Source organism: Callionymus lyra, chromosome 6 (assembly GCF_982586985.1).
Source record: "Callionymus lyra chromosome 6, fCalLyr1.hap1.1, whole genome shotgun sequence".
NCBI lineage: Eukaryota > Metazoa > Chordata > Actinopteri > Syngnathiformes > Callionymidae > Callionymus > Callionymus lyra.
This window is the reverse complement of record NC_141823.1, coordinates 29,994,204-30,012,878: the sequence shown is the minus strand read 5'-3', so window position 1 is coordinate 30,012,878 and position 18,675 is coordinate 29,994,204. Positions and strand designations below refer to the sequence as shown.

General features: G+C 36.8%; 1 protein-coding gene across 2 annotated transcripts in view; it reads right to left on the bottom strand.

Annotated features, from left to right (window-relative positions):
• The window catches only part of ca10a (carbonic anhydrase 10 (inactive)a), a 178,102-nt gene that overhangs the window by 91,127 nt on the left and 68,300 nt on the right, over positions 1-18,675 (bottom strand). For both annotated transcript variants that reach the window (XM_087794657.1, XM_087794658.1), the window contains exon 3: positions 4,437-4,579. In XM_087794657.1, the coding sequence (XP_087650783.1) occupies positions 4,437-4,579 (143 nt within the window). The remainder of the gene's footprint in view (positions 1-4,436; positions 4,580-18,675) is intronic.

Genomic DNA, 18,675 nt, shown 5'->3' with positions numbered 1-18,675 from the left:
ATTCAAAAAGTAAGTAAGTAAATAAGTAATTTGTATTTATATAGTGCTTTTCCAGACCAGGGTCACAAAGTGACTAAACAATCAAAACAATACTAAAATATATACTTTAAAGGTCAAGATAAAACTGAGAACAACACAGGAGTTCCAGAAAATCAAGGAAAAGCCTGAACAAATAAAACTGTCTTAAAATGTTTCTTAAAGGAGTAAGTAGACTCCATCAAACGCAGAGCTTAGGAGCAAGTGCCTGTAAGGATTTCTCTCCTCTGGTCCTAAACCGTGTGCGTGGAACCATCAGTAGATTCTGATCCACAGACCTCAGAGCCCGAGCTGGGGTGTAAGGCTGGATCAGATCAGTGATGTAAGGAGGAGCCTGACCATGAATAGCTCTGAAAGTAAGAACCAGAATTTTAAAGTTGATCCTGAAAGAAACTGGAAGCCAGTGAAGAGTTTTAAGGATCGGAGAAATGTGAGTTCTTCTACTAAAGCGGGTCAGAATTCTCGCTGCAGAGTTCAAAATCCACTGCAGTTGAGACAGCTCCTTCTTTTTTAGACATGAAAATAAACTGTTAAAGTAGTCTATACAAGAAGACACAAACACATGGATTACAAGCTCCAGATCATGTTGTGACAACATTTTCCTAAATGTAGAGATTTTTCTCAGTCTGCATTTTTTAATCCGTTAATCCTTTTTTTCCGTAGTAATAATTTATTGTCTGATATGCAATAGTTTAGCATGAAATAAACAAAATGTTCGACCCAAATACTGACCTGCTCATGTGTGGATTTATGTTGCGCAGAGTGGGAACCCGGCATTTATTATAACATTTGCGGTTTGTTGAGCAACAAACCATAATTAATGCCCTCGCAACCTTCTATCTCAACCGAGAATTTCATTTGGCACCACGTTACTAAATAGTGTTTTAAATAGAACACACCACCTGGCTCTTTAACGCTGCTGATCACGACGTTTCGCTGCATATTGCTCAACACACATCTCACTTCAAAGCGTGAGAACAAAAGCGAGGAGAGCTGTGTGTACCCAAATGAGAGGGGAAATGCCACCAAACACAGACTGTTTCTGTAAGAAAACGTGTTGGAGCGGATATTTACAGTGGAATGAGTATCGAAAAAAAAGTATAGCCCATGAACTTGTATCAAAGTATCAGTACCCTTATGACATATTTCGGATGCAATACAATATTGACATTTTCATATATAAAGTAGACGTTTGTTTGCTGGCCAAGAAGCAGACTTTAACCTTAAACTTTATAAAATCGTATAAAAAAAAAAGAAGCTTCACATCACAACATTTGATTAATGGTGTTGCTGAAAAATCTGATGAACTCAATCTTCACATAGCTGCCACTAATGTCATTAATTAAAACTTCTCTTTAGAGGTCAATTAAATTTCAATTTACTATTCATTATTCTTAACTTGATGCAACACGAATCTATTAACTAAATGTTCCTTTTCAATATCTGTCTCTGTGCACGAGTGTGTGACAGTGTGAGAGCCAACATACGGAGGGTTAATCTGCTTTCCTCCTGAGCAGAAAGTGGGCTTAAGTTCTCTGTGCATAGGTGGCAAACAGAGCAGTGGCGAACCGAGCAGAAGCTTTTTACTGGTCTCCGTAGCGTGTTTGGCCAAGGCTGAGTGGCTGCCAAACAGCCAGAGACAGAGCTGGGATGAATCAGCACTGACAAGGTGAAGCCAGATTCGTGTTCGCCAGCTGACAGCTCAGGTGCTCCGAGAGATGGAGACACAACAGATTACATTTAGGCCACTGCAAAGAGAGGGGGGATAAAGAGAGGAGCGACAATGGAAGGGGAAAAAAAGAGAGAGCTTCAAATAAGCTACATGCTCGCTCGTGGGGAGGAATGCTGGTGTGTCGTTTTGTCCAAAACCATTCCTCAGGGAAGGCTGGATAAGAGCTGGAAATTGCACGGTTAAACAGAGAAAGTGCTAAGTTGTATCTGTCTGTGGGTGACAGTGCTGACGGAGTGTCCGTCAACACACCTATGGGCCTCTTCCGTCAATCAGCTGGTTACCCAGACTCACACTTTGAACTAGAGTGATCCGGTTGGATTGGTTGATGTACTGGACAGGAACTCAAAGAGGAGTTTCATCAACCTGACAAATGAGCTGTTGTTGTGGGTTTCATCCAAACTGCTCCTCACTTTGTTATATTAATGAACGTGGTCCACATGCTCAAGGCTCTGCAGGGGATTATTCACAAATTAGCTCTAATTACTAAAAGACAGGTGATTTAAAGCAAGAAAATCCAACTATCACTGCACCCACGCAGCAACCAAAGCTTAGTGACAAAAACAGAACAGAATAAATATCAGTCAGTTTTCCAAATACCGACTACCCCTACGGTATTACGACCAATCAGTAGAAGGAGTTGTTGGATGTTTAATCAAAATGTCACTACTATAAATAACACTATTCTACAAAAGGCAAGATGTTACTAATTTAATTAGAACTAGATTATTCTAAGAGATGGCCATATCTCTACATGTTTTGTCATCAATCCTCAATGGTCAAGTGAGTGTTATAGAGTAGGGATCCTCAACCTTTTGTGTACCAATGACCAGTTTAATGTTGCCATTGTATTAATTTAGATAGAAACAGTAAAACTAATTTTCACAAGGTTTATTTTCTTGATATTCTAGATATTCTTTTTTAAACAAAACACTTAGTTATAATCAATCGTACGGGAAATATATGAACTAGCTTTTCATTCTATGTGGCCTGGTAACAAATGCCTCGCAGACTTGGGTTCACAGTTATAGAAGAATAAAATTGATTTAGTTTAGTAGTTAGTTTAGTTTGTAGAAACCCAGAACCCTGAACCAGAAAATCACACAAGACTAGAGCAAACAGCTTTCTGTTGACCGCTGAACTACACAACGGTGTCATCACCATTGCTCTATAGTCTTAAACTGCACTTTTTGAATAGGAACAGTCACGAAATAACACTGTTCAGTGGTTATAATGACTGATCAGAATATTTTACCAAACACACATGGACTAGCAGAAGTGCTCGGTCAACTATATTTGGCTCTCACTACAGAACACATCATTAATCAGTGTCAATGTTGCTGTTTCAGGAGTAGTTTAAAAGAAATACTATGAAAGTACACATCTTCTCATTATGAAAGACTGAAATATCCTGAAATATCACACCATTTTTAGAACACACTTGTTCTCACAAGGTGACTGAGAAGATGCAATTGTCACTTAAAAATATCATCTGTCATCATGAAGATGCTGAAATTAATTATTGTTCGTGTCCATTTGTATTTTCATGGTCATCATTGAACAAGAGACACCAACACGTTTGTGGATTTAACAGAAGTTGTAAATACAAATAAGATATTCTGGTCTTGATGTGGTTCAACAGCTCAGCTAGATAAAGCACATTTTTTGAATTTGGAATCAATGTATTTTGACAGCTTTTCTGATTGGTTTCCTGAAAGCAGGCTGCAGATTTGATTGACAGCGAAACCGCTCAAGGCAAAACTATTCAGTCGCAAGAATTAGGACAAGAGTGATCCGTGCTCGATTAAGAGCGACAAATTGAAACTCTTCCATCACTCATAAAGTTACTTATAATTTGTCAGAATCAGAAGAATGGTAAAAACTTTGCGACCTATTTGAGAAAATATATTTTCTGCAAAAGCTCCAAAGTTCCAAGGCCACAAGGATTGATGAACCGTCTGTATCCATCCGTATTAAAGCCAAAATCCAGACAGTAAGAGACTGACAGACTCATTGAAATCCAACGTTAGCAGTGAATTCACTTTACTACAAACACTAGAAAAAACAATCACAACCTTAGAGACTGAAATAATTGTCCTTATTGCTCACAAACCTCAGGATGTTACAATGAAGATTTCCAAAAACCCAATTTCAAGGATAAGGATCCGTTTTCGACTTGACCCTTAAATCGATTTTATCAGATGTCATTGCCGCAGGATTACCACCGCTGTCCAGTAAACAGCACACAATACAATTATGCAACCATCCCATCTGTGATAAGATGCCAATTATCTTCAGTCATGTGGTGCACAGATCTCTGCACAACAACCTTGTACAGATGGAATGAACATTAATACAAACGTGTGTAAGACTCCACGGATGATTGTGTATGGTGGATATTCTTATATCAGGTTTTCTCTGTTAGCTGCCAGTTCACCACAGGACACACTCAGATCGACAACCAAGATCACAGTCACACACACACGTACACAATTCTGTCACCAGTCAGCTCTTTCTGTTCAATAACACTGTTCACCTTCACAATCTGGCTTTGACAACGTCAACACATTATCAAAGAGCACAGAGGCAATGTGTTCACAAAAGCATTGTGACACCCTGTGATTGAAAGAGCCAAAAAAAAGCCTGTACTTCGATGGAAACTTGTTCTTACCTTGTGTCCACCCGTATTCAGCTTCATAGGCAGAAGGAAAGGGTCAAAGATCATGTGACTGGTCTCGATATTGACCGGTGACTGCCTCTTCCCCACTGAGCACAGGTTCCAGGCAGAGTTTACCAGACCCCAGAATGATGGCACTGGAACAGAAAAAGACAGAATGTTTTATGTCCAAAAGTCTACATCCTGTGGATAACATTGAAGTATGAAAATGTATATTAGTCTGGTACTAACTGCTCGTTTTAAAATTGAATTTAGGCCGCAATGCAATGAAGAGATATACGTTAGATGAAGAGCAGAAATGTAAAATGCGTAAAAACAAAGTATATTTAAAGGTAAAACTGTAGGAAAAAGTGCCTCAAATCAACAGTAAAATAAAACATCATAAGTTATTGAACAAATATACAACTAATAAGCATCGTCTGTGATATGGGTTATTATTTGCTTGCCAAATTCCAAAACAGTCCCTATTTATTAGTTTACTGCTATAAACATAACCATTTTAAACTACTGACGGAACTTGATGATTTGGTTTGTATAGAATAACATTTGTTTTAAAATCAAAATGTTATGAGACTGGCCTATTTCTGAACAATGTGAAAAAGAGGGAATTATATTGAAACAATTTGATGCTATTCTTATGGTAAACTTACAATATTTATCCATAATTCATGAAAAGAAAATCATTTTACAGAAATATGTTTTGCTTCATTGAAGAGATTCAACAACTGCAAAATGTTTAATGAAAGAAAAATATGTATAAATATTTATTTAATGAAAATATATATAATTGGTTTCATTTTAATTTCTATTCCTTGAAAAGTTCATAATTTCATCTTCAAACTAGCAAATTAATTGATAATTAGTTTTTAAGTAAAAAGTATTCTGCTGTGAACAAGTCCTTCAATATAATATATAGTTTAAAAAAACATACACATAGACATTTTACGAGGATCCATTTTAAAGCCATATGTCAAGAAGAAAAGCACTGGCTCTGTCCTCACATCTCCATCCACGTGAAACATAGACACATAGATGAAATAGGCAATGTCACAGTAGGAATCCTGAGGCTCGGAGGGCAAACTAAATCTTTTCAGACTTTTTCCAATACTGTCCCTCGAATGAAGAAGCTATTAGAGAAGTGCGAGCGGTGGAATCAGCCCATAATCAGATCTCACATTACTGTAAGCTGACGGGACATGCGGCCTGGCACAGCGAGAGGATGTCGCCAGCACTAGAGTGAGGGGCCTGTCTGTCATTCTCCCACACAGCACTGTGCGGACAGAATTGGATTTTACTGCAGGGTCTGAAGCACGAGCTTATCATATCAGCTCTCTTGCAAGATTTGAGATGAATATCAGCGGATATCTACAGAAGTCACTTTTGATTTGGCTCTACATTTTTCTCATACTGCGAACATAAATCACGCACAAATGGTCGTCATTGAAAATGCATTTATTTATTATTTTAAGAGGAACCATTTTGGAAAAAAGGGAAAATCTTTGAATTGCTAAACCTGTCAGTTATATTTACTACTTCCATTAGATTTCTAGTTTTGTTAAGCTTAATAACTTATTCCCTTTAAGTCAATACATTGATGGTAGAACAACATAATTATTTTGTTCAATGACTTTGATAGATCTGCTTATAGCTGATTAAAAAACTAAAATATACATTTTTAACCTCTTAGTCTCCAAAAAGGCTGCATATGCTCAATTTCAATCACATGAGGAGTCAACTTTGAAAAAGATCTTCAAATGCTCAGATTAATAAATGAAATAAAGGGTTGTTGAGCAATATAAATAAAATGTATTTATCTGCCGAACAATGTTATTAATGAAATAAAATGAAGCAACATATCAAGCTGTAATTTAAAAAAAATCACATGTTTAGCCAAATTTCTGCAACTGAAATGATTTTGTGGTAGAATAAAGAGTACATTTTGTTTTCCAACTTCATGGCCGATTAACACTAGAATATGAACTAAGTTGACTCCTAGAATGGCGTCATTCTCACTCATGGTCATACACATGGAATCACGCAGGAATGATCCCTCGGTCAGACAACATACGCATGGTTACTGCATTAAAAGTTATGAAAACAACAAAATTAGTTTGGTGACTCTGAAAGTCAGCCTTGTGTGTGTTTGCATGTGTGCGTGTCTTTCACAGTAGCTGCTTTTTCACTGATGAAGTGAAAAGTGGCTGCACCTGCTCAAATCTACACACCTGAGAGTGAACAGCTCATTGACCACACTCCAGCGTGTCATTTAAAAAAAAATTAAAAAGGATAGTACTGTGTTTTTCTGTTCATTCTTCTCTGCCAGCACATCTACTTAATATGGTACTTTGTCAATGTGAACTCATTGGTGCCAAATACCTTTTCTCTCTAAACTCGATTGTGAGTTAAAACTAACATCGTTGTGTAAGTATGTAAAGGTTATTTGTAAAGCGCCTTTCTAGACCAGGGTCACAATGTGCTTTAACAATCAAAAACAATATACAGTTAAAATATATACTATAAAAGTTCAAAACATATTAAGACAAACGCAGGAGTTCCAGAAAATCAGGTAAACATTCCACATATAGCTGCAAAGTGTTTTTACTCAGCCATTGTTTCATTTCTAGCTAACAACTCCAAAACTCTGGAGCTCAGTTGGATCAAATGAGCAGTAGACCTGGATAAGGTAAGGTAAGGTAAACTCTATTGATCCCTCAGGAGGTCTCCTTCGGGAAATTGTTTATCAGCTAAAATGTCATCAGCTAAGATGTGGTAAGAAACATCAGGAAATCTCTGAATGATTTTTCCCTAGGGGAATCAAATACATCAAAAACAATAAAGGACCCAGAACAGAACCTTGAGTTTCTGTTTTGTCCACATTTAGTGCTTTCACTGTTTGATTTCTAGCAAACAATTTACTTCAGTGTGTTATATTTTAAATTCTTCAGAAGCTGACCTCAAGACTTGAGGGACGCTCTACTACAAATAATACAATTTAAAAAATACCAAAGAAAAAGTTGCAAAGATTTAAGGTCAGCAGTTTACTGTGTCGCAAGTTTGCATAACAAGTCTTGACCTCCTGTACAACCCTTGACTTGTTTGTCCAACGGGACTCTCCATGTCTTGGGCTGTGTTCCAATACTCGTTTGATTTGCCCTTTTTCACTTGTTTTAAAGACCTTGCTATGACGTCACACAGAGGGCACTTGGAGAGTGGAGGGGAAGTGAGCGAGGGGGATTGGAAAAGGTGAATGAAACTCACCTTCCCTTGTTCACTTACAGCATACTCACACGTTTCTGGAGAAGTGCAATATTCAATGATTAAAATATAAAGAATGTCAAACTTTATCTTGCGAAGAGATTGATCAGTTTTAAAAAATCTATCGAGCATAACACTGGTCTAGAAATGTTATTTAGTGTAATTTACAGTAAATGTGTAAATATTCAAGGGATTATTCTAACATTATATATCAATTTTAAATAAACAAAAGGAAGTCTGATTTGCATAATTACTACAGATCACTGCATTTTCTTCAAAAAAAAATACTTTTTGAAATGTTTTTTTTTCTGCTTCTCTGGTGGGAAAACAGAATGCAGACAACTTTGGTCCATTACTGCCACAGTATGGATGTGTTTATCAAGCACTACTGCAGTGCATTGTGGGTAATATAGAGATCTGAAGGGGATATCGATGTTTACTCAATCCCTCCGTCCTTGAGGGGGTATTTTTTTTGTAGTTTACCTCGGCTGTTCTGAGAATTTGAACGTAGCCTTTGTCTTGTCTTTCCTAGTGACTCCCAATAAGAACCTTTGTCACTTAATTTTCTGCAACTTGTCTTTTTTTCTTGTCTCACAACATGGCAGGTCTCAGTACTCCTATAAAGTACTTCTTTGACTTATATAGTTCTCTCACAGATAAAATCTGAGAGTCAGCTCCACCTATTATCTGTTTTAACAGTTTGCTTTAAGGGGGAAAAAAAGACATACTATAAGGAATATAAATAATAACAAATCTGTTAAATTGAGGTATACAGGCCAGATACTTTTATCAGTTTCAACACAATACAATATAATGGAGTCAGCAGTGTAAGCCACAGAAATAAGAACAAGTCTGGAGGGGATTTGTTATGTTTGACTTGTTTTCTCTGACTTCTGCAAAGGTCATTGAACCTGAGCTTTAAAAGGTGATATATTTGTCAAATGCTGTTCTTGAGGTTAGTGAGAGTGTGAAAACCATTTTATTTCTCAAACATCCTTAATCCCCAAGATTGAACAGCAGTTACTTTCAAATTAAAAGTACTAACGACCATCCACCCTTTATTTTATAACATGTTAGGGAAAATAGACTTCTTAATGTTGTTTAAACATTGACTTACAAACACAACATGTTTGTACTTTTTTTTTAAATTCAATTTAACTTGTCATGAAAGACAGTATTGTATATTATATAAATGTATTGTATGCATAAATAATGTTCCTCTCTTTGAGATATATGTTTTTCTCACTAATATAATACATTTTCCACTTCATTTCCACATAATTTAGTTCGCTTGTTTGTTTTCATTGATTATTGTGATTCTTAACCCAACCCTAGCCTCATATATTCATAATGTTAAAATAAAAAGTCAACCATCAGTATGAAATTCTTCAAATATGTTTTTTGGTGAATGTTTCTTCATCATTATGAACAACAAACATAAATACCTAATGAAATCAAAATAAACAACGTAAAATAGAAAGAGGAAAAGAAGTTGAGTAAATTCACAGTTTGGTAAGATAATGACCTAATCACAGAAATGTTATTTCATTCAAATCATCGACTAATTGTGCAGTTTTCTGGGTCTATTCATGGTCTCATTCACCATACCTGCTACTTCAAATGATACCACTCAGGGCGGAGCAGTGAACTGCAAGCTTTGACCGACATAAAGGCGGGATTCCCTTGAGGGTGAACTTTCAGGGGCAGCTGTAGTAGAAGTCGGCTAAAAGCTGCAAATAATGCAGAATTGATGAGGAGAGGAGGGAAGGCCGTTTGGATCACAGCTGCTCAAGCACTAATCCACCATAAAGGAATGAAACAGGTTTGTGATTCTCTTGCCCTAAGGGTTGAATGCAGCTTTTTGTGGATGATGTTGTACTCTTGTACTACTGGACGCATCTGCTAACAAGCTTAGCTCTGACTAGACGTGTTTGAAGCAAAAGAGAAGAGGATCAGCTATAATAAGTCTAGATCTTGATCAAATCTAGTGTTTGGTCATAGATTTGAGACTTTACAAAGATAAAAAAAATGATCTAACTTTATGTTGATGTAAAATGACCCATGTTGCTTTTTAAACTTTAGTGTAATTATAATATAAAAATATAAAATAACTTTCAATAATAACATTTTCAGTTTGAAATATACTTTGCACAAAGTGAAGGGAAAATATATGACACATTAAGGCGCTATATAAATAGAGATTATTATTATTATTATTATTATAAATGATAATTATAAACTGTTGCATTCATATGGATCAAGAAGCCACAGATCAACATGAACCAATCATACAAGAAGAATGCCAATAAAGAAAAACGCCAATGGAAAGTACATTTCAGATCATTTCAAATGTGTAATGTTTACTCAGATTTGATTAGTTGTTTAATATACATTTTTGTTGGTGGTTAAGAAGGTACCTTGGTGTTGACATGGTCAGTGCCATTTCCTAAGACACCTCTTAAATGTGTTTAATGTTGTCAAAATCAGATCAAAAGATCATTTAACTAGTTTTCATATTTTCTTAATTATGTCTGGGATTGCAATTGAGGTGCAGTCTGAAGTACATACTGTTTAGTGAAAAAGAAGGGTAAAATGATGAAAAGTATGTAATCCATGGACACCATGAGACCTTAATACTGCAGAATGAATCTATTACACATTTGACTTAGCTTCCTAATTGTGCACATAATTATTATCCATTGTCAGAATTTGAAATGCGACTACTGCGCCAAGAGATATCAGTCCTCGCTGGCGGTGTCTGGAGCGGCTCGGTCAATAATCCACACAGACCCTCCTCTCGCATCAATACTCCTATATTTCACTTAGGATGCTGGCTAGCATTAGAGCCACTTTGAAAGGAAAGTGCCTCTAATGCTTATTGGCAAGCTGTAAAAGTGGGCAGAGATATACGGTGTGGCCTTTCGGAGACATTGATAAACAGACGATGAAAGCGGATGCAGTGGTGTGGAAATCGAAAGGGCAAAAAGCAAAGGAGAAAAAAGCCATCTTGTGTCATCTAGCATCATTAATAAACTTGAACAAATGTGACTTTCACATCACGGATCATCAAAGAGGAAAAGCATCTTTCAAAGTCGGTCTTCAGATCAGTTTTCTTTTTGTTCCTCATCACTTACTTTCCTCCTGTTTTCATTTACATTTTCACACTGGAAAAAAGGACATTTATAGACTTTTGTTAACACACTGAGATACTGTTTGGTAATGATGGGTTGATGAAGCCTTACGATGCAGCATCAGTGTCTTACTTTTGTAAGACCACTAGATGGCACTCTCAATTTGAAAATTATGCCATCTTGAGTGCCATCTAGTGGAGTTCCAACAGTAAAACACTGTATCATGATTAGTGATCGGTTGATGTGGCCTCATGATATGTCAGTTTTTTTAATGTTGTATCACAAGGCCTCTTCAAATCTGTACTGTTTGGCTCTCTCTCCTTACTGGGACCTGATAAAGGAACAACAACTGGCAATGACAATAAATGTCAGACAGGCAATTGTCCCATGTGCACTCGAATCTGGTTCAGAATCTATATACATTGACAATCCCAGGATAGGACAATGATTGTTAAATACAAGTATGTTATTGAAATATAAAACTCAGAGTGTGATGTTGGTCTGGTCTTTGGAGACGGAGAGATTTCAAGTATTTGACTTAATGAGGGACCAGCTCAGAATTTAATGAATTAAAGGAACTGAGTGATCTAACTATAGTAATGAAAATTATACAGTTGTATAGTAATTTAGTTTCGATTAGAATTATATAAAAAAAACTAGGATTCCATTAGAATAACATGGAATGACCAGAAGAGAAATGTAGGCTTAGTGTTGAGTGGATACAATAATACAAATCTAAAATGATTGTAAATTACAGACTAATAAAACATTGAACCAAGAAGTAAAGATACAACAACATGACATCACCAGTTAGTAAACTATAGTTCATGTTCAAGGTGTGAAAAGTCTCACTACTTGCTCATTACTTCTGCTGCTTCTGCTACTTGTTTTCACATCTTATTTTGTCACATCTGCTCCATTCATTTGTGACTAAGGTCATGAAGTGTATACTTTCAACACGGTCGGTAATCTGAAGAAGTCATGCATCTCTTGGACATTGTTCAGTAGTCGTCTGCACAACCTCTAATTCCTCAAAAAGATGAATTCTTCTGAATTTCCTGTATATTGAAAACCAAGACTAATGAGGGGCCACAGAAGCTGTCGACGCAGCAATACATTATCCCACCTTTAAATTGACTATAAAATGAGATGCACAGACATCAGTAAAGACTGTCAAGGTGTCCCTTTTAAAAAGATGGGATGACAAGCGTGATGGAAAATCTTCATTTCCCCCAACTGGACTTCAATGAAAAGTTAAAGTAATACTTTCTGGAGAGAAGCGGCATAAATGCAAATAAATGCTGTCTCCTCTCTGCAAGCTTCAGTCTCAGATGCGTCCTGCACATCAATGACTTGGATGAATATCAACAGACTCATAATAAAAAGATATAGGTGCCTCGCTTCATAACTGCTGAGACTGCGAGAACAAGTGGTGAAATTCCGAAATTAATGCTTACTTAAGCAGTTATGAGGAACATCGTCTTAATGATAATGAATGTGCAAGAGCTCAGGTGAACGAGCTGTCACTTTGGTCTCGTTCTCAACTCCAGATGCAGCTTCGGCGCCACGTTACATCTTGTTTACTCACCAAGTGTCATTTTCAATATAGGATTTATATTTAAGCTGTGCCGAGGGCTGCTATATACCACATTCTTAAAAAATCTGCCGCCGACTTTTAATGTTGATAGTTCTCAAAGGGATGGAAGGATGATGAAGATGCGGGTTAGATGACTTATTCATGAATTCTGAAGGTTGAAAACTCCACTACTTCCTGCATTCATGAGCGGTGGAACTCGTTTCTACCACAGACTGTTTGACGGGGAGTTTGAATTTATTTTATTTTTTAATCTTTGGACAACCAATTGGTGGAAATGTTGACTGATGAGTTTACAGTAGGAGCAGTCTCTAGTTTGGATCAAGCATACTGAATCAAGCCTGTCAATAATAAAATGATATTAAACAAATAAAGAACATATATATTATGTAACACAGATGGAAAGAGCTTTTTCCAGATGGCCAGAACAAAGCATAGTGTCTAAACTGCTAAAGGAAGTGAGTCTGAGACCCAGTTTGCTTTTATGTCCATCCTGGTGGAAAAAGTGAAAGGGACTTTTTATGCCTACACGAAGTGAAAACAGAAGACTGACCCAACAAGATCTTTGCAAACAAAAGCACATTTTGACTGCCTTCAATTATTTTTGCAATTTCTGCAATTATATGGTACAGAAACAGAAACTAAAACTTCCATCGTATCGATTTAGAATGTCAATCATTTAACAAACTCAAGTAAATGAGTAAAGGCTCTGTCTAGTTCATAAAACTGGCCGGTCAAATGCATCAATGTAATGGATTACTTGAGTATTTGTTTAAGAGGGTGAACAGGATTGTGCAGTTATTTAGAGGTAACACCCCTGGGCCAACCACCAGACAGGTATAACACTTGAGCTGAAATTGTGTCTCTTTGTCTGTGGTTCATTGGGTCTTACAGCTTAAAAATGAAAACATCTTCAGATAAAAATTCAATTAGAGTCCAACAAAATAACAAAATAATGTGTGTTCCCCTATAAAGTTACCAAAAATAATGACATGAAGAATACATTTAAGTATTTACTATTTCAAATATATTTACTTGTAGGTTTGGTATGTTTAAAAGTTTAAACAGAACAGTAGTAATGGTGCTCGGTTCTGTTTTTCTATTGCTTATTTTGCATGTTATCTTATTTCTTTCTGTTGTTCTGTACTTAAACCACAAAAACAAAACTACACTGGCAATACAAGTTACTTATTCTGATGTTAAGTCAAAGTGATAATCTGCCACAAACTGTTTCCCACAAGCCAGACTTATTTAAACACATCTTTGGGACAATTATTCAACTTGTTGAGGCTTCAATGCAAGATGGACATTACAGATGAGTTTCATGCTTGTAAATATTTCAGTTCACAAGATGACATCTAGGAGTGCATGTTCACGGATAGTGGTTAACTGATGTGGGCATATGTGAACGGCCAACACAGTGTACAGGTCTTATTAGCACATGCCAGTGAACGGCACAATAAACATGCCAGTCAAGTTAACTCCTCCAGTCATGTTGTTAATGGTCCTGCATATATACTCTGGCGGCCGGCAGAGGCTCTGGCTCCCAGGGGTGGAATAACAATTGTGTGTTGGATTGTAGAGAACAGACGGTAAAGAAGGAGGTGGAGAATGACTCCGAAGAGGGATGAGAGGGAAACATTTTTCTCCTGACTCTGGTGTTTTGCAAGCAGATACATTATGTGCTATGAAGGCGTGGGACGTGTTCGGAGGAAGTCCACACTCCGAGGCACTGTGGATGTGTAATAAAAGATTGTCTCATAACTTTTTACAAAGTGATGCTGCTATTTCTAACACTATACTTCTGCCGACTGTATACTGGTGGTGTTGGAAATGATTTGGAATTCTTTACATAAATTTGAATAGTGAAATCGTCTCTTGTTGCAATTAACAAATCGGTTAATTTGCACTAGCAATTGTTTATTAGCATTAATTCAGATCAGGTTTCATGAAACAGTTTCTACCACTAGTGGGCAGCCTTTGCTCTTATTTCCTTGGATCTCAACTACTTGTTTCAATGTAGATCATCAATTTTAAACTAAGAGCGCCACCTATGGGGCCTTGATAATTATGACACTATTTCAAGAAACCTCATAACCATCATAAATAATTAAAATGTAATAATTCAAACAGTAAACTTTTGTTTTCTCACACAATTATTTGGCATTTCAGTACCATAATGGTATTACTAATACTGTTTCAAGGGGATTAGTTTAATTGGGTGATTAAAGATGGGTCAGAAATGGTTTCCTCCTTGCTTCAGTCTGTGGAAAGGGGTAAGGGTGATTACAATCTAAAGCATGGTGTTACTTTAGTTCACATATTTCACTGAATTTAAGCATGTAAAGGTTGATCCCAGGTGGAACTTAATGTGTGTGTGGGGTTCATTTAGAATTCATCAAACTATCAGGGGGACTGGGATTGGTTTGGCTGTTGGCTTAAAGTCTCCCATGCTAATGTCAGGGTCACGGCTCAATGAGCAGCGTGGACTTTATTATTAAATAAGGGATTAAGCGGAAAGTTTACGGTCTGTGTATTGCGGTTATTAACATGTTTGGCTTCTGATCCATGGTGTCACGATTACTACTCTTTCAGAATAAAAAGCTCTCAAAACATGCTCTGTAGTTGTGCGATTGCAGCAGTTCTCATTCTCTCACCATCACACGCTTCTCCAGTGAGACATTTTAATGCGGCAAAGACATTTCTTTAGAATTTGCTTAAATCAGCAGTGCAATGAACCAAAAACAGGCGGGATCATCTCGCTAAATGAACAGCCCATTCTAATTGGTGTTCTTAAACAGACAATTAGCCTTCCGCCTCAAAAACAGACAAGAGAGTGTCGTTCATTTACTCTGTTAATTACAGTCAGATATTTGAGGGTAGACTGCGCCTGAAAAAAGCTCCACGCAAGCTTATATCCTCAGGAGAACCCCATCCAGTTAAGACATAAAAGCGTGCAAAGAAAGAGAAGTGATAATTACCTGACAGATCGTGCTCTGCCCTGGGAATGCCTTGCTAGTTCTGACAAGTCATTTTATTCACGTAATAGAGTGTGTTCACATTCTCATTCCTAGTGCTATTCTTATTGACACTTGACCATCACCATGTAAATAGATATAATTTCACACTTACATCTCTTTATTTTATTTTATGGACTGGATTTATACTTTGTCAATCTATTCTTTTTCATGTTAAAGATATCCAAAACAAATTTGCTTTAACTCTCGTGGTATCTCAGGATCAAGATGACACAAAGCCAGAGAACAAATGTGGTATCCCTTGTGGTGCCTCAAGGAGAACTCAGGGTTAAAAAACATTTGTTAACATAATATCATTATTTCACTTAATTCTGGAGTTAAATTTCTTCAGCTTTGATGAAGCAAATTTTTGATAGTCTCTTCTTTGTGATGGTTAACACTCAACCATGAGAGAAAAATTCTTCTGATGGTGGCACCACAATGGTTAGTGTTGATTTGTCGTCACACAAGGATGAACATGGCTGTGGCATGAGAGAGCATCATCCCAGCCCAGAGTCACTGGTTTCTTATGTGAAAGTGTTAAGATACCGATATATCTGAAAAACACTGTTCAGAGACTGATATTCCTGCATCACCTTTTCGCTCCAGGACCTTTTGAGGATTCTGTTTTTGGACTTTAGTTCCACAATCACCACTGTTCAACATCTGTTTTATATTCACGTAAGATGTAAGACAGGTGTATTTAAGGGTATAATGAGTTGTGAGTTTATGTCCATGACACTTTCAATGAATAAAAAACCATCCAAGGTTCACTAGGTTGTGAAGTCGTGGTTGTGTACCTGGATGTGACCTGGAAGTGAATAGAATCTATCTATCAATGTAATTGTCAGTATCTTCAACATGTCTCAGTTTTTGTGTCTACACCAAGAATTGAATCAATATTTGTTATCACTTACTTTGAAGTTTTGTTTTATAGTAGAAAAAGAAAAAATGCAACACCTGTGCTCAACATTACAGCGCTGTATGTGAGCTTACCTGGTGTCTTTTTTTTCAGGATCTGTCATGAAAGAACTGATGCAATGTTGGAGTAAAAAAGATCAAAAGTGGAAACGACAAGGTGACGCATAAATTGCTGTCTATGTGCCATAGGTTTGAGTCCAGAGTCAAAATCGATCGGTTCTTGTCAGCTTGAATCCCAGATATCTCCTCTTCTTTGCTTCTGTTTCTATTCCCCTACTCATCTCTTCACCCTGTCACCTCTCGCCTCGATTCCTGATTCATTCCCTTCTCCCTCTTACCATATGTCTCCATCACATTCACTGTTACATTGCGTTTGTTACATTTTGTAAGAACTATGCATGTTCTGGAGCTAGAAGGTGTTATTGTCTTCACTATAGGTTATTTCTTTCATTTGCATTGACCAGCTTATTCAAAGGAATATTCAAGAACTGGATTGTTCTTTCCACTTTCGTCACAAAAAAATACATGTGTTGCCATATGTTTTCTCACAAAGATTTCTCAGCACCTTCGGCTTTGTTACACTGTGTCTCCAGCGTTGCTCATCCAGAAAGAACATATACTGTCGCTTATCTCCAGTGCAGGGGTGTCAGCATTTATCTATGCACACGCTTTTCTTGAGCTGTAAAAAGAAGACTCCATTCTCCTGCAAGATGCCATACCGGTCGGCTGACAGATTGGTTCCCAGAAGGACTTGCCACACATTGCAATCTTAAATGCCAATAGGGGCATTATTCTTTATCTCACACGCGGGTGAAATTCATTAGCCAGCGAAATCCCCACGAAACAAAAGGTTGCTTCCAAAAATCAATGTAATGGTTAGGAGGTGTTAATGAATGTTGATGGAAATGCAACAGTGGTTCTCAGCTGAGGTCTAAGTGGATTGTAAAAGAAAATGGCAAAAAATAATTTGTTTTCTTATTTTGATAACTGATTTTCCGGGATAGAGTTTGTTGGTGAAAATGATGTTGTCCTCAACAATAGTAAGAATATTTGCGGGTCAATAAAATGAATGAGGTTATGATTATTTACAGTAATCTGTTCCTTTTTAGAGTTATAGACAAAAGTGCATGTTCATTTTAATCAAGCGACTTGAGCTCGGTTTAATTTTCTTTCAAAATGACACACTTGATAACATCCAAATACCATCATGGTGTTCGTCTTTAATGTCTTTCTTGTACTGAAGTCCAAACATGAGGAATTGTTCAGAAAATTAAAAAGTCTATACTTTAAGCTTGCTTTAGCGGACGTTGCTCGGCTAGCTTCTAGGCCAGCTACATCTTTGTCCAAAAAGACACTTGAAAACATCCATCAACAATACTTCTGTGGTGCACATCTGTTATTTCCATCTTGTATTGAAGCGATGTTAGGAAAATTAAAAAATATATAAAAAAGATTTTGAGATATGAACTTACACTTGTGTTTCAATGAGGAAAGACGTCAGACAGGAGCTGAGGAACTAATTCAGCTACTAACATACTTAAAATATACTTATATGTTTTTGGAATAATTTCTCATTTTAGGGCTTCAATACAAGATGGACTTTACAGACTAACACCATGGAGGTATTTCAAATGTTAAGTGCGACATTTTGGATGAAGACAAAGACAGCTGAGCACCAATCTATATACCTTTCTGCCTATAGCTCTAAAAAGGAACTGATTACTCTGAAAATGATCCCAATCCCAGGGTGAGTAGAAGATGAGTGAAATTTAACATTTGGCTGCAAGTATCACTTTAATTAGTTACATTACATTTACTTAGTAACTGTATTGTCATGTTTTCTGTGAATTGTGTTCTCATTTGGTCATCATCCTTTGTTCTGTTTTTTTTGTTCATGTTTTCAGCAGGAAGCAGGAGGCTGTATTGCATTTTGGTTCCATTTAAAGATGACATTTAGCCCGTTACTCCGATTGAATTATTTTACTTGTTTCCTGGATATTCCTGAACTCTTTCAAGGTACTTTGACTATTTATCTTTTTAGTTTGCCGATGAGAGTAACATGTCTTGCCGTATCCCTGTCTCCTGTTGTTTTATTTCTTTTTGTTTTGAAGTTGGTACATGTTTTTGATTTTGCCTTTGTGGATATTTTATTAAAGAAACTGACTTTATTTTACTATACTCGTTGTAAATTGTTTCTGTTCCCACTGTTGTGTCTTTTGACTTTCAGCACCTGTGACCTGTACATTTTAATATATAGATACATATATAGAAAAAAGTGAGAATTAGTGGGTGCACAATACTGCTTTATAAAGATG